The 16,022-nt window shown below is 47.8% G+C and overlaps 1 protein-coding gene across 9 annotated transcripts in view; it reads right to left on the bottom strand.

The window, feature by feature from the left end:
• Positions 1–16,022, bottom strand: part of USP40 (ubiquitin specific peptidase 40) — a 75,727-nt gene that overhangs the window by 13,012 nt on the left and 46,693 nt on the right. For all 9 annotated transcript variants that reach the window (XR_010731849.1, XM_066278860.1, XM_066278863.1 and 6 more), the window contains 6 exons: positions 11,451–11,487; positions 9,865–9,929; positions 7,530–7,604; positions 5,003–5,126; positions 3,193–3,293; positions 704–819 (listed from right to left, as the gene is read on the bottom strand). Coding sequence is in view for 8 of the 9 variants with exons in the window: in XM_066278860.1 (XP_066134957.1) it covers positions 704–819; positions 3,193–3,293; positions 5,003–5,126; positions 7,530–7,604; positions 9,865–9,929; positions 11,451–11,487 (518 nt within the window). In the remaining variant the exon portion in view is untranslated. The remainder of the gene's footprint in view (positions 1–703; positions 820–3,192; positions 3,294–5,002; positions 5,127–7,529; positions 7,605–9,864; positions 9,930–11,450; positions 11,488–16,022) is intronic.

Below are 16,022 nucleotides of genomic sequence, written 5' to 3'. Positions count from 1 at the left end.
AGGGACACCTGCTCCCGTGTTGACCGCAGTCCTGTTCCCAACAGCTAAGATGGAAACACCCCAACTCCATCAACGAACGGATGGGGAAAGATGAGGTGGGCACGTGGCGCACGCGACCACTCGGCCTCGGACAGGAGGATGCTGCTGTTTGCCACAACATGTGGGGCTGAGGGACAAGTGCCAGATGCTGTTTACTTACACCCGGAATCTGAAAAAGCCAAACCCACAGCAACAGAGACCAGAACAGTGGCTGCTGTGGGCTGGCAGTGGGGGACACGGTGCAATCTGCAGTAATAAGATGAGTAAGTTCGGGGGTCGAAGGTGCAGCATGGTGATTTCAGCTAACAATACTGTATACTGGAAGGCAGTTGCTGAGAGAGTAGATAGTAAATGTTCTCACCATAAACAGAGATGGTAATTGTGGGGTGTGACGGGGTGTCACTCACGCTGCAGTGGTTGCCATTTTGCATTATGTGTGTATCCAATCAACAGGCTGTTTGCCTTAAACTCACACAATGTTGTATCAGTCATGGCACAATAAAGCGAGGAAGGAAAGAACAAAGTATTGTTCCCAGTCTCGAGTGCAGTGAAAATACATGAAGCTACACTTTCTACTTGACCCGGGAAACTGAAGCTGTCCCTGAGTGTGACGCGACACCCATGCCCTCAGTGGGTGTGCAGTCACTGAGCTTGAAGAACCTACCTGAGCCGCTGGTTCCCGCGCAGAAGCCGGCCGGGGCGCCCGCCATCCACCGTCCAAGCTCTGAGGAAGGTCGGGGCCGGGACGGCCCAGGCTGACAGGCGGGACAAGCTTGTGGCCTGGAACGGAGACAGACGTTTGGCCGAGGGTCTATAAATGCACTCACAAACAGACTGCGTGGGGAAAGACGGAGCACTGCGCGGGACAGCTGGAGGAGGGGAGCCCAGTGGTGTCACAGCTGCTGAGACTCACAAACGGACTGCGTAGGGAAAGACGGAGCACTGCACGGGACAGCTGGAGGAGGGGAGCCCAGTGATGTCACAGCTGCTGAGACTCACAAACGGACTGCGTGGGGAAAGACGGAGCACTGCACGGGACAGCTGGAGGAGGGGAGCCCAGTGATGTCACAGCTGCTGAGATTCATAGACTGTGTGGGGAAAGACGGAGCACTGCACGGGACAGCTGGAGGAGGGGAGCCCAGTGGTGTCACAGCTGCTGAGATTCACAAACGGACTGCGTTGGGAAAGACGGAGCACTGCACGGGACAGCTGGAGGAGGGGAGCCCAGTGATGTCACAGCTGCTGAGACTCACAAACGGACTGTGTGGGGAAAGACGGAGCACTGCACGGGACAGCTGGAGGAGGGGAGCCCGGTGGTGTCACAGCTGCTGAGACTCACAGGGCGCTCTCTTCAATGAAATGAACCTTGTAAGTTTTGTACGGCAATTTCTAAATCTGAGCCAAAAGCTCCGTTTTAGTAATTGTTTTAGGAAATGAAACCAGTTCATTTCCACGTGAGGGTAACTCCGAAGAGCAGACTCGACTGGCTTTCCGCAGTGCTGCCATGACTCTCCCACCGCGTTCGCTCTGCCAGGGAAAGAGCTGGGTTCTGAAATCCTTGACAATCTTTGCGTCTTGCTGCTAGGCCCAACTGCTGAGTAGGTAACTATAGTATTTAGTTTGTACTATATAAAGTGACCAATGATTTGTCCATTTTTAGCTTAAAAGAACAGCAATTTTGTATCTTTCAATCCAATACCAAAAAAAGTTTCTTCCCACTTGTCATGAGAATATAACCATTTTCTTTTTTTGAGGAATGAGGTCACATCATGCACTGGGGACACATAGGTCAAATGTCAGTGACTGATACTCATATTGTCTGCCCCACCTTTTTCCTTTAAGAGGAAGAAGGGGCCCAACCTGTGGTGGTGCAGTGGATAGAGCGTCGACCTGGAACTTGGCAGTCACAGGTTCGAAACCCCAGCTTTGCCCAGTCAAGACACATAGGAGACACAATTACAAGTTGATGCGTCCTGTTCCTCTCTCCCTCGCCTCTCTCTATAATGAATAAAATCTTAAAAAAAAAAAAAAGAGGAAAGGGGTGTTCATTTCAGTCCAGCATCTGAAGCATTTAATATTGTATTTGATCCAGCCTTTCCATTTGGACCGAACACTATGAATGTTAGCGCTTAAGAAGATAATGTCGGCCCTGGCCAGTTGGCTCAGCGGTAGAGCGTCGGCCTGGCGTGCAGGGGACCCGGGTTCGATTCCCGGCCAGGGCACATAGGAGAAGCGCCCATTTGCTTCTCCACCCCCACCCCCTCCTTCTTCTCTGTCTCTCTCTTCCCCTCCCGCAGCCAAGGCTCCACTGGAGCAAAGATGGCCTGGGCGCTGGGGATGGCTCCTTGGCCTCTGCCCCAGGCGCTAGAGTGGCTCTGGTCGCGGCAGAGCGATGCCCCGGAGGGGCAGAGCATCGCCCCCTGGTGGGCAGAGCGTCGCCCCTGGTGGGCAGAGCGTCGCCCCTGGTGGGCGTGCCAGGTGGATCCCGGTCGGGCGCATGCGGGAGTCTGTCTGACTGTCTCTCCCCGTTTCCAGCTTCAGAAAAATACAAAAAAAAAAAGGAAGATAATGTTTAGTTTTGCACCCCAACACAAAGCCGATATTCTGACCTCCTGAGAAACTGACAACTCCTTTTAACTAACAACACAAAACACAGAGGTCACAACAAAACAAAAACAGTGTACAGTGATTTTCAACCTTTGTTTCTCACACACTCATAAACTAATTACTAAAGAAAAAGGGGCCCTGACCTTCTTCTTCCTTAGTAACTAATTTATTTGTGCCATGAGATGAAAATGGTTGAATTTAGTCAGGGGCACTGACCTTAGTAATTAGTGTGTGTTTGTGCCGTGAAAAAAGTTGAAAATCGCTGTACTAAACAATGCTTTACAAATGTTTTAATAAATCAACATAAGCTGCAAATCACCAAAGACACGTGGAGATGAAAGCAGGGCATGCCTGTCGCCTGGCAGAGGGGAAGGCACGCCACCAGCCAGGCGGACAGAATGCCAGGCAGCAGTCCGAGCATTACCCCGACCCTGGCATGTGCCACGTGCCCTGACAGAACAGCCTTGCGCGGGAAAAGGAGACGGTAAGAGATTAACCTCCCGGAAGAGCCCAGGCACGCGAAGGCGCGGCAGCAGGGGGTCTGACCTGTGACTTCAGCTCCAGCAAGGTGGCGCCTTCCGAGATTTCCACGTCTCCCAGGTAGTGGAGCGGAGCTTCCGCGTCCACGTGCTCGTCACCAGGAGCCCCTACAAAGGATAGAGCCAGGTGCTCGGGAGGCGCTTTCAGCGCACTACTTCCCAGTTCTGAAGTGCACGCAGGCGCGGTCTGCAGCTCCTCTAGTGCAATTCTGCCTGCGGGACCCAGGCTGAGCTCGCATGTGCACCCCGGCTCCAGAAGGGGCACGCCGTCCGCCCAGTCCGCGGCGCTCTCAGTGGGGCGGCTCTCGGGTTCACACCGGCGCCATCCACCCAGAACGTTCATGTCCACACTCTCTTCCCTCAGAGGGCTTAGCTAGTAGGACACAGCCGTTCTGATGTCGCCTTCCTGTGTCCTTCTCCACACACCGCCCCCGCCCGCCTGCCCCTGCTGTTCCTTGGCCGTATGTACAAGAACGTGACTCAGGGCAGGCCAGCGTCCTTACCCGTCTGTCCAGGGCCCGGGAGGAGGCCACAGTCAAGGTTTACTGACTGAAAGAACCCTTGACAATAAGAAGGCCTACATTTGTCTTAAAAAGGGGAAAATAAAATGCTCTCTCACCTGAAACTCTGTAAAAGCTGGCAACTGAATTTAAAATTCATAATAATTTACCTCAGTTTGTTTTAATTAAATGTCTATTTATTGCTGGGCACACTGCTAATACAGAATAAAGTTAGATTATACATGAATTAAGCCAAAAAGCTTCAGGAGTGTTTCTCCTTTCATCTCAAGGACACCAGAAGCCCACAGACCCTTAGGAATCTCTCAGGAATTAAGAATGTTTCTTATATGTTGTTATAAAAAGGAATACCAAAAAATGAATCTATTTTTATAGATAAACGCTGATTAAATATGATTTTTTAAGTTTGTAGCCAACTCTATATGTAATTATTATTCTATTACCAAAGCATCTTTAGGGTTAGTTAACATATCTAACCCAACAAAAAAATAGCTGCCAATTTCATAGCTAATTCAATACGAGTATATTTTATTTCTCTAAACATATATTCCTAACTTAAAAAGAGTAGAGATAAGAATTTGATTTTCTATAATTTCAAAAATGAGGTTTAAAACATAAAAAATACAAGCGTGTAACACTTTACCCCCCCCCCCCCCCACATTAAGCATGATTAAACATGTAGAGAGTTGGTCCTACATAGTTACAAAGGCAAGTGACTGGTGTTTTCTTTACAAGGAAGTGGAAATCCACTATTTACAATGGACATTCCAACTCACTGTTAGTGAATTCCGGTGTGTGCGGAATTCTGTCTGTGGAGAAGCAGAGAGGCAACTCAGAAGTCAAGCCGGTGTCTGCAATGCCCGTTGGCTCTTAGAGGCAGTGAGGTGGGTGGAAGGCCCCGGGGCAGTTCCTGGGGACCCAGTGGAGCACGGGCTCAGCCCTGTCTCTGCCCAGCTGTGGCCGTATCAGAGCTCAGCCTCAATAGCCAGTCTAGACTGCAAATGAGGCTGCTGTTCAGACTGCCAGGAGGACCTTGAGAGATGACATATGGAACTTACCTGAAAACCTTTACTATACTGATACAATGTAAAGACTGGGACAGATAGCACCTTATGGAGGTTATGAAGCCCGGCATCAAACAGGATGCTGTGACTGCTATGGAATGACTCACGGAATAAAGAGGTTCTGATTTCCAACTGTACATTTAGAAAATAACTATGTCACCTGCCCCTCAGCAGAAGCAGTCATTTCACTTTTCTTTAGGACACGCAGGCTGCAGGGGCTCCGCTATGTTCTCACCTGGGGCGGCGGCTCTGCAGAGCCGGCCTGGAGAAGGGGCCCAGTGCGTCTGGTCTCGGTGGCTCTTCCTGGGGCCCGCGGGCCCCCAAGGCTGGTACCACCAGATGGGCACCTTCAGGAAACCCTGCAGAAGGAGCGTGTCTAAGCTGTGACGTCACAGATCACAGGGACTCGCACTCCTGCTTCCAGAGAGGGACATCTTGGTAACAGAACATGTCCCTGAATTCATCCATTTCCCTTTTAGATGTGTAACTGCCACACATTATACTTTCTGTTTTTACAATCGAAGGTTTAGGGAATGAAAGTCATACTAAATGGTCTTTGCTTAGAAGTATCTCAGTAACTACAATGAATGAAAAGTATAAACAAACTAACAAACTGACAGAACCAACTACATAAACACTCGGGCGCTGGAGAGCAGCACCAGCACGCCGCCGCCTCCCCCTGCAGAGCCCCCAGGGGCCTCGGAGCGCCAGCTGCCTGCCACCTAAGCGGGGTTCCTGTATGCACACCACGCGAAATAAACCCGTCCTTAAGCATCTCCTGTAACTCCAGTTTAATGAACTGGTTCTTCCCTCCCCTTCCTTCAGTTAGTGAGGAACTTCCGAGGCTCATTAGGGATCAAAGATGCTGTTCCAGCACTGAATTTCCAACAGAAGAGAATGAAAAAAAACCACATAAAATATTTTACATACATACTCAAGAAATGCATAGTGAAATGAGAATCTTTTCCTCTTTATTATATAGATTAATATTATATAGGAGAAGATTAACTTAACCTCCGTTCAATGAGGAAGCATAGCCCAGAACAGTGGAATTCTATCTGTTCACGTGTCAGCCATCAGAAACCAGGAGGCCCAGCACTCTGTACGCTGCTAAGAGGCGGGCAGAGTGGGGACAGCAGCGTGCACCGCCCAAGCTGGGGGTCACCGCACTGCCACCCTGAGCGCCCGAGCCTGACCGGCCGTGCTGCGGTCTGGACTGTGTCTCCGACAGGCTGGCCCCCGCACACAAACAAAGCCACAGGAGCGAGGACATCACTGCAGCTGCTTATGGGGGCAGGGTATCGTGGTGGGTCCAGGAATCTACCCTGTCCTCGTAGACATGCAGAATGGCACCATTAGGGACTGTTTTACAGTGTTATCGATGTCAACAAGGCTGGCAATAACCTTGATCTTCTTCGAAAGGAGATTGGTTAAGTAAATTATGGCACCTCCATACAGTGGAAGACATAAATGTCCATACAGTACAGGGCCACCAAACGGAAGGAAGATGCTTTGTGTGCACCGGTGCAGCACGCACAGGCGGGCAAAGCAGGTGTACAGTTGTAATACAAGTAGCACAATGAATAAATTACCGGAATAATTCTGTAGTTTGTGTACTCACAACTGTACACCCACTTTTTCCCCGTGTATGGGGAGGGAACGTGTGTAATAGTGTGTGCACAGGCTGCGCGCTGACGGAGGACTGCAGCTGGGGGAGGGCGCCTGCGTGGCTGAGGGCGGGGACACCCACCTTTCTCAGGCCAGCTCTTATACACCGGGGATTCTCTATCATGAGTGTCAGCAATTACAAATTTAACTTTAAAAGCCACAGTATAAAACACCACCGAATCCACGAAGCCATGAAAAAGAAGCAGGTAGGTCTGCATGTGCTGGCATGAGGGACTCTAAGATATATTCAGTGAACAGAAACAAACCAGCAGGTGTAAACACCTGTGGACTAGGATCCCCTGGAGGGAACGAAAAAGGACACACATCTATTTATGTTTAACACACACACAGGCACCAGTATTTTCTTGGAAGGATATACGAGGAAAAATAAGTTAATTGTGGCTCTTTCTGGGGAGAAAGACGTGGTAGGAACTTGTTTTCCACTTTATAGCCTCTGCCGTGCACGTTTCTAATCACAAGCAAATGGTTTATCTAAGTGCTAGAATTTTGGCTCACTTTTTTATCTTTATATGTGTCCACATTAAAAAAACTAATAAATAATGGTTTTTAAAAACTAAACTAAGCATGTTGATGAAAGAGCGGGGAGTGTGCCCTGTCATACACGCTTCCAGGACTGTAAATCTGGTACAACTCTTTGGGCAAACAGTTTAGCAACATATATTGTCGAATCTTTAAAAATTTTATACCTTTGACTTGTTAATTCCATTTTTAAAAGTACCTTAAGAAGGACTGGTTTTTAAGTACTAGCATAAGAAAATATTTAAAACAAGCTAAATTTCCAACAGTAGGGATAAAGAAAATTACCTGTGATAAGTCATACACTGGACACAGTAATTGTTTTTGGACTTTACAGTCAGGTTAAAAACTTGGTGTGAAAGGACAAACTGTGTCTACACCTGACTTCACGGGACAGACATGCGACGTGGGGGCTCCGGGCCCGGCACACTGCCCAGCAAGCCCCTGGTCCCCTCTGGCTATTATAGCGCCTCAGTCCCCAGCGAGGACATGCCACCTTTGAGGTCAGACAACAAGAACTAATACTCACAGAACGTCTGTGTGAAGCAAAGTCTTACCGGAGGAAGAAGTTTTCCTTCGATTAAAAGCAGAGTGTCCCCAGAACATATCATTAGCTCTTTCAGCGTCGCATCCTGGGAACACAGAAAACTCTCTTTTGTTACTTGTGACTTCTGCAAGAAACAAACAGACCACTGGACCTTTTTTTGTTGAACCCTATGCCTCCATTACCCTGAATGAATGAATGAATGAATGAATGAATGATAAAAGCAGATGTTGAAGAGTAGGAAATGATCTAGACCTATAAAACAGTCTGTCATTATATAAATTATGAGTGTGAACTCTAAGTCTCCAAAGAGATTAGAGGAGGGGGAGAGCGACGAGTTGAGAGGTGACGAGAGCCTGAGCTACAGAAGGTGGAGTTTTAGTTCCACCTAAAAAGACGGGTTGGACTGGGAAAGCTGGAGGAAACGAGAGAGAAGGACTTTCCCATGAAAAGGTGAGCACAGCCACGTCGAGGTTATGACAAGAATAAGGGCGGCTTGTTATGGAAAGCGCTCAGCCACGAGACTGATCGGAGTATGCAGTATCAGTTGGAGAGTAACGGGAGAGTAACTGGGTTGGGAAAGTTTGTCAAAGCTCGAAAAGAGCCTGACCAGGCGGTGGCGCGGTGGATAGAGCGTCGGACTGGGATGCAGAGGACCCAGGTTCGAGACCCTGAGGTCGCCAGCTTGAGCGTGGGATCATCTGGTTTGAGCAAAAGCCCACCAGCTTGAACTCAAGGTCGCTGGCTCCAGCAAGGGGTTACTCAGCCTGCTGAAGGCCTGTGGTCAAGGCACGTATGAGAAAGCAATCAATGAACTAAGGTGTCGCAACGTGCAATGAAAAACTAATAATTGACTGTGTCCCTGTCTATCCCTCTCTCTGTCTCTGTTAAAAAAAAAAAAAAAAAAAAAAAAAAAAAGCTTGAAAAAATGTAGAGTAAGAAAAAAGGAGTTTTTAGTTCCTTTGAAAAAAGCCATACAAGACTTCGGAGAAGGGGTGTTTAGAAATCAACCTAGCTGCCACACATGTGACGTAAGGAAGTGGGGAGCACCGGGCTCGGGAAGCCAGCTGCAGTGACTTAGTGAAGAGGAAAACGGCCTGAACCAGGAGGCCAGCAGTGGGCACTGACAGGCCTCGGGGCGCTGAGCCCAGAGCTGAAGGCTGGCAGGTAAGCAGAGGAAGGCACTTCTCAGATGACCGAGGGCCGGACGGGAAAGAAAGACAGCACATTCGAGCAGAGGAACCCGTTTTGAGGGTAATGAGTTTGCTCTAAACAGTTCTGGAATTGTTTGATACCATTTTGGGACTTACCAGAGAAGAAAATGTGGAAATCATCTGACTAGATTTTATTCTCTGACATCCAAACTATCTGTCCTGAAGAATCTTTGAGGTCCACTTCTTACTCTGGGCAGTCCAATTCCTGGCCAAGACTCTATATTGTTACAGACTGCTTCACAGCATGGAGTGCTCCAGAGGACAACCCCATTACACCTGCTTAAAGCACCCTCTGTTGATGTTCACTGCCACCGTCCACTACTGCACAGAAGCAGCAGGCAGATGCATGGGGGAAGGGGCAGCTGACCACGATTGGCTAAACGTTCCCTCAGACCTTTACTTTGGACTTACTTCTAAGGCCATGAGTTTGGACGGGAGGCTTCATGTTATTTGGATCAATAATAAGATTACCCAGTTTCATCTAGCCTGTGATCGTTGTTCCTAAGGCTACGCTAAGAGTTTGGCTGGATTTAGAGATGCAGCTTGGATCAGAGCCTAGGTGATTGGTTGGTAAGATGAATTCTGCCATCAACTTACAGAGAAACTGTGAAATTAAAATATTCAGGTTTCAAAATTCAGAGCGTATCTTCAAATTCTTCTGTCAGTTCAAATGTCATTTGTTCTCTAAAGTTCTCCACCTCCTAATGAACTACTGTTCCTATTATCAAAGGAGGACTTAAGCCCTGGCCAGAGAGCTTGGTTGGTAGAGCACTGCCCTGATATGCAGAGGGTGCGGGTTTGATCCCTGGTCAGGGCACATATAGGAACAGATCGATGTTTCTGTATTTCTCTCTCTTCCTTCCTCGCTCGCTAAAATCAGTAAGTACAAATTAAAACTAAAAGGAGGACTTACTACAGACGTTAGAAACATTCCCCCTTAGCTGACGCTTTCCTTTGAATGCTCTCAAACAACTACGGAAAGGATAGTGAGAGCAGAACCATGTGCACATTTCTGTCTCTTGAACAAACTGAAACGTTCTCTAAAATGTAGTCACGTGGGTAAGGTGGGCACCCTGCATGAGAACACCACACGAGCACCGCCAGGTTGGAGTGGATGGATAAAGGAAGTCTCACTTCTTCACGCAGAGGCTCCCCGGCTTCATAGCACCAGTCCATTTTCCGTAAGTGCCACGTGCCTCCTACGAAGGAACCGAAATCAGAGGGGACACAACCTCACAATATGTTTTCAGAAAGAGTTTGTCAGGATGACCCTTCTGGGCAAGCAGATATCAAATGGGACTTGATCTAGTAATTAATTTTTTTTTTTAAAGCTTGAAAAACATTGTTCCCCCAATTTGGTTAATTTTCTCCCTGTTTCACCAAGAACAGATGTATAATTGCATAATTAACATACAGTTGCCAATAAAAATAACACTGCCTACTACTCTCCAAGCTACATGAGGCCTTGATTATTCACATGCACACACATGACACGAGGTATGTGCATACTGGGCAAAAGTAAGTTTACAGTTGTTCATATGGAAAATAAGAATAGATAATACAAGAATAAACTTTTGTGTACTCACAACTGTAAACCTACTTTTGCCACACCCCTGTGCGTAAGTATACAATTTATACAATTCCTTCTACATCATGAAGTTGAGTCTCATTGCACAGCCTTGGCTGAAAGTATACGCTAACATCACTCAGCAACTGATGACATGTACAACAGAAATGGGTCCCATCCAACTAGCGGTGACTCTAACAGAAAACTGCGTTTGGAATCGCACTTAATGAAGCTGGAGTCTGTTCTCCACATGCTCGCTGCCCCGGGAGAGGGGAGAAGACTTCTGGAGGAGAGGAAGCAGAGGGGAGCAGCAGCTGGAAATCCCGGTTGTTGAGAAAAGCAGCAACGTCTTCTGAACAGACGACTCCCTGACACCCAGCCGAAGGCACAGACACAGATCTCCCATCTGCCCTGCACGGGCCACAGGCTCTGAGCCCCACTCTCCTTCGCAGACCCTTTTGTCATTAGTTCTAGTTCTAAATACCATAAGACATAAGAATATTTAACTTAATCTAAGGACGTTAAAAACCCACACCAGCAGTAAGTTAGACGTGAACACCGTTCCTCCCAGCGCAGCTAGGAGGGAAGAGCTCAGGCTCTGAAACCAGACGGACTTGCTCTGGAAGTCCAGGTCAGCCTGTCCTGTCCTCTGTGAAATGGGACTGGGTGGGGACCCCTGCCCGGGAGCCCTGCCGGTGAGGTGAACCAGGACAGTGCCCGGCAGCTCCGGAGCATGCGGCCTTCCCGTCCAGACGGCGGAGCCTCAGGCTTCCACCTGATGAGGTCGGAGGACAGCAGAGCATTCACCCGGAGCCCCTGCAGCTGCCCTGCACTGATCATTTCATTCACACCACATTCCCTGATCGAGACCTCAAAGCAGCATGAAACAGTCACTGAGACTGAATCAGTGAGGCTGAACCTTGTCTCTTGTGCCTCTGCTGGGCCCTGGCCAGGTTCTCTTTGCTCAGGGTAGGGACTTACGACTAGTTTTCCTTTCGCTTGCACACAAGAACCAGAATTTATCACATACATGCAAATGTAAAGTGTGACTGGCAACCCTGGGAAAAACAAAATGTTTTCATCAGGCTTATAACTAATTTCTTGTAAGTAAAGGATGTGGATAGATCATATAGCATTGTGCCCTGTAACATACCTGGTAGGCCAGATTTCTCCAGCATTATCTTTAAACACTGTAAAAAAAAATGTTTATTAGTTTCTTGTTTCTGAGTTACAGAACTGTGAGAAACAATATTTTTGACCTGGGCCTATTTAAGTCTGATGACTTTTAATAATTTTCAAATAAAGATGTACATGATTAAGATGCTTAAGGAAGCTCTGCTTCCTCAGAGCTGGGTGGGCGCCAGGAGGGAGGCAGTTGCCCCTTTGTAACCGGGACTCAGTTCCAAGGTCTGTTCGTCCACTTCCAGGCCTGTCGTATGGCTTTCTCTGTGTGAAGACTAATAGTGGACTCTGAGTAATTAGGCCGATTTCTCTCTCCCTCTCTCTCTCTCTCTCACACACACACACACACACACACACACACCAAACTCTGAACCTATAAGGAGGAGATCAGCCTTTATTTGGCACTCATGTAAATGGATCTAGCTCACACTCGCAAGGGTCCTCAGCTGCCCGGTAAGAACAGACCCTGGGAGGTGCAAGGTGCAATGAAGATCCGTTAGGTAGCCGCTGGAATAATCCAGCTGAGAGATGAACATCGTGATGGCAGAGGTGGGAATGAGAGCCTGGATGCAGCCTGATGGTAGAACCAAAAGGATTTCCTGAAAAACTGGATGTGAAGGAGCACAGGAGAGAAGGAAGGATGACGTCAAGGTTTCCGGCCCCACGCAAGCAGAAACAGCCGCTGGGTGGGCTGGGATTGGCAGAGGCTGCTCAGGAGAACCGCTGGGTGGGCTGGGATTGGCGGAGGCTGCCCGAGAGAACCGCTCGGTGGGCTGGGATTGGCGGAGACGGCCGGGAGAGCCACTGGGTGCACTGGGATTGGCGGAGGCTGCCTGGGAGAACCGCTGGGTGGGCTAGGATTGGCGGAGGCTGCCCGAGAACTGCTGGGTGGGCTGGGATTGGCGGAGGCTGGAGAACCGCTGGGTGGGCTGGGATTGGCGGAGGCTGCCCGAGAACCGCTGGGTGGGCTGGGATTGGCGGAGGCTGCCCGGGAGAACCGCTGGGTGGGCGGGGATTGGAGGAGACGACCAGACAGCCAGGAGCAGCGGGATGTGCAAGCCTGCAGTTCTGGGCAAGGCCCAGTTTAAGAACTGGGCACGGAGGTGCTCACGGGCAGAGGGAAGAAGAAACAGTACACTGAGAAAGGTGGCAAGGGACACCTCCAGAGCTGCGGTTTTCTGGAAGCACGCGACTGGTGTTTCAAGGAGCAGCCATCACACACGTGCCTGCCGTGGAGAGAGAAGGATGAGGACTGGGAACTGCTCACTGTGAGCAGCATGGGCCACGTGGTGGGAGCTGTCAGTGGCGCAGTGAGGGGACAAGGCCGCCTACCATCTATTCAGAGAACAGACAGGAAGACAGACACATCGCACCAAGGGAAGGTTTTGTCGTTTCCTTTCTTTGAAATAAAAAAACAAAAACACTAAAGTTCAAAGGCAACTGAAAAACTCCGAAAATCTTTATAGCATAAAACAAAGGGTAAAAAAAAAACTTACTGAAAAAATGTTTTCAAATGGAAAACTTCAAACACATGCAGAGGATGGTAAAGGACTCGCAAGTATCTGTCATCCAGTCTCAATCAGTTCGAGGCCACTCCTGTTTATCACACCCCAACCCAATTCCCATTTTGTACCCCACATTCATTTGAAGTAAATGTCATATCACATCATTTCATGTATTAATATTTACAAAAAGATTAAGACTCTTCTAAAAAACATAACCCTAAAACAATACATTAAAAAACTAAGAATTCCTCAATAACTAATATCCAGTCAGTGTTCAAATTTCCCTACTTTCTCCTAGACTAGTACTAAAGTCAAGTTCTTTTGGTCTGAATTAGGGCCACACACTGCGCCTGCCTGTTCTTTGTATTAAGACACTTTTACCTACAGGCCACCACACCCTGAGTTTTCCTCTTTGGGACTGTGTATTTAACACATCCCTCTGTCCCTGTATTTCTTATAAACTGGTACTCAGACCTAGAGACTTGATTGGACTCAGGTAATTTTCTTGGGATATTTTTGGGCAAGAGAAGGATGGGAATTGCTTTAAACTTTTTTTTCCTTCTTTTCCAAGTAAGAGGAAACAGAATCTCACATGCACCCCAACCAGGGCATACCTGGCAACCCCCATCTGGGGCCATGCTTGCAACTGAGCTATTTTTAGTGCCTAAGGTAGAGGCTCCACAGAACCATCCCAGCACCCAAGACCAATGCACTCAAACCAATCAAGCCATAGCTGCAGGAGGAGAAGAGAGATAAAGAGACGGAGAGAGAGAAGAGGAAGAGGGATAGGGGTAGAGAAGTGCAGATGGGCGCTTCTCCCATGTTCTCTGACCAGGAATCAAACCCGGGACATTTACAAGCCAAGTCAACACTCTTATCGCTGAGCCAACTGGCCAGGGCCAGCTTTAAACTTCTGTGATGCTTGGGTGTGCTCTTTTTGGTTGTTAGCCTAAATCCATCAAATCATTGGGAGTTGAAAAACCCATAGTCTAAAATTCTTTCTTTTTTTTATTAGCTAGGAATGTCTATTAAAAACCTCTGTTATCGCCTGACCAGGCAGTGGCGCAGTGGATAGAGCATCGGCCTGGGATGCGGAGGACCCAGGTTCGAGACCCCGAGGTCACCAGCTTGAGTGCGGGCTCATCTGGTTTGAGCAAAGCTCACCAGCTTGGACCCAAGGTTGCTGGCTCCAGCAAGGGGTTACTCGGTCTGCTGAAGGCCCGCGGTCAAGGCACATATGAGAAAGCAATCAATGAACAACTAAGGTGTCACAACGAAAAACAAATGATGGATGCTTCTTATCTCTCCCCGTTCCTGTCTGTCTGTCCCTGTCTCTCTCTCTCTCTCTCTCTCTCTCTCTCTCTCTCCCTCTCTCTCTCTCTGTCTCTGTAAAAAAAAAAGAAAAGAAAAAGAAAAAACGTGTTATCTATTTGTTTTGTATAGCCTACAAAACAAAAACAGGAAAAATGCTTGATTCTTTCCACTTGGTTACCCATAGGTAGGCAACAAATACAGCATTTTTCAGGATTACATTGAACTCATGGGTTTTATGTCTATACCAATCTACTTTCATTATTATTCCCACTGAGGGTCAAACAGTTTCATCTTTGACCAGTGGGAGCCTCTGCGAGTTGGCGAGTTGGCTCCTGAGTCTCTGCCAATGCCAGTCATCTGTGCTGGCGTTATAGCTTTCTGTTCTTTTACTTTTATTATTTTGACAGAGACAGAGAGAGGGGGGGGGGGACAGACAGACAGGAAGAAAGAGAGATGAAAAGCATCAATTCTTCATTGTAGCTCCTTAGTTGTTCAGTGATTGCTTTCTCATATGTGCCTTGATGGGGGGGGGGGGCCCACATCAGAGCAAGTGACCCCTTGCTCAAGCTGGCGACCTTGGACTCAAGCCAGCTACCATGGGGTCATATCTATGATCCCACACTCAAGCCAGCGACCCCTCACTCAAGCTGATGAGCCCGTGCTCAAGCCAGATGATGCCACGCTCAAGCTGGCAACCTCAGGGTTTCTAACCTGGGTCCTCTGTGTCCCAGTCCGACGCTCTATCCACTGCACCACTTCTTGGTCAGGCATGACTTTCTTCTGTTCTTGACCAGGTGTTCCAGACTCATCTGACACTTTCCTGACCTAGATATAGAACCAGCCACCATTGCTCCAAGACACCCTGGTTCCCTCTTGTAGGAAATGGTATTTAGCAACCACATTCTGGGTGGTAGGGTGCTCACTACTACCAGGTTGGTCATTGTTTCTAAGCTATTTCAGGGGGAAGAATTAGAAAAATACTTCTTTAAAGAAAAAATACAACTGCCTGACTTGAGTGGTGCAGTGGACAGAGCGTTGACCTGGGATGCTGAGGTCCCAGGTTTAAAACCTCGAGGTCGCTGGCTTGAGTGTGGGATCATTGACATAATCCCAAGGTTGCTGGCTTGAGCAAGGGATCATTGACTTTGCTGGAGCCCCTTGTCAAGGCACATATGTGAAGCAATCAATGAACAACTAAAGTGATTCAACTATGAGTTGATGCTTCTCATCTCTCTCTCTCCTGTCTCTCTTGCAAAAAAACAAAAACATCAAGCTCATCTGACTCTTCCTAATTCAAATTCAAAATACAGACTTTCCTTACCCACACTGATGTTATTCTCTCTCCATTTCTAACGCTGAAAGTCCCAGTTCTCAGTGACATCAATAACTATGTGTTTACTTTATCACATAAACACACACCTGCGTACAAATACTCATACCTACGTGTATGTAATTATATGTGCACAAGTGAAAACACAAAAGAAATATGCCAAAATGCTGGTATTAGTGGCATAAGAGATAAAGGAGTTGTTTTAATTTTTTCTTTTAATCCATTTCTACATACCCAAAATTTCTACACTCAACAAGTATTAATAAAAAAATAATCTAATTTTAAAATAATAATTTCAAAAATAATTCCAGTTGGTTCAGCAATCTTCAGGCTCCCAAAACTATTCCTTTAGTGAGCACATAGACCTCTTTAAAGTATATTATGTAAACCCTAG

This window comes from Saccopteryx bilineata, chromosome 5 (assembly GCF_036850765.1).
Source record: "Saccopteryx bilineata isolate mSacBil1 chromosome 5, mSacBil1_pri_phased_curated, whole genome shotgun sequence".
Classification (NCBI taxonomy): domain Eukaryota; kingdom Metazoa; phylum Chordata; class Mammalia; order Chiroptera; family Emballonuridae; genus Saccopteryx; species Saccopteryx bilineata.
This window is presented reverse-complemented; position numbering and strand designations above follow the sequence as displayed.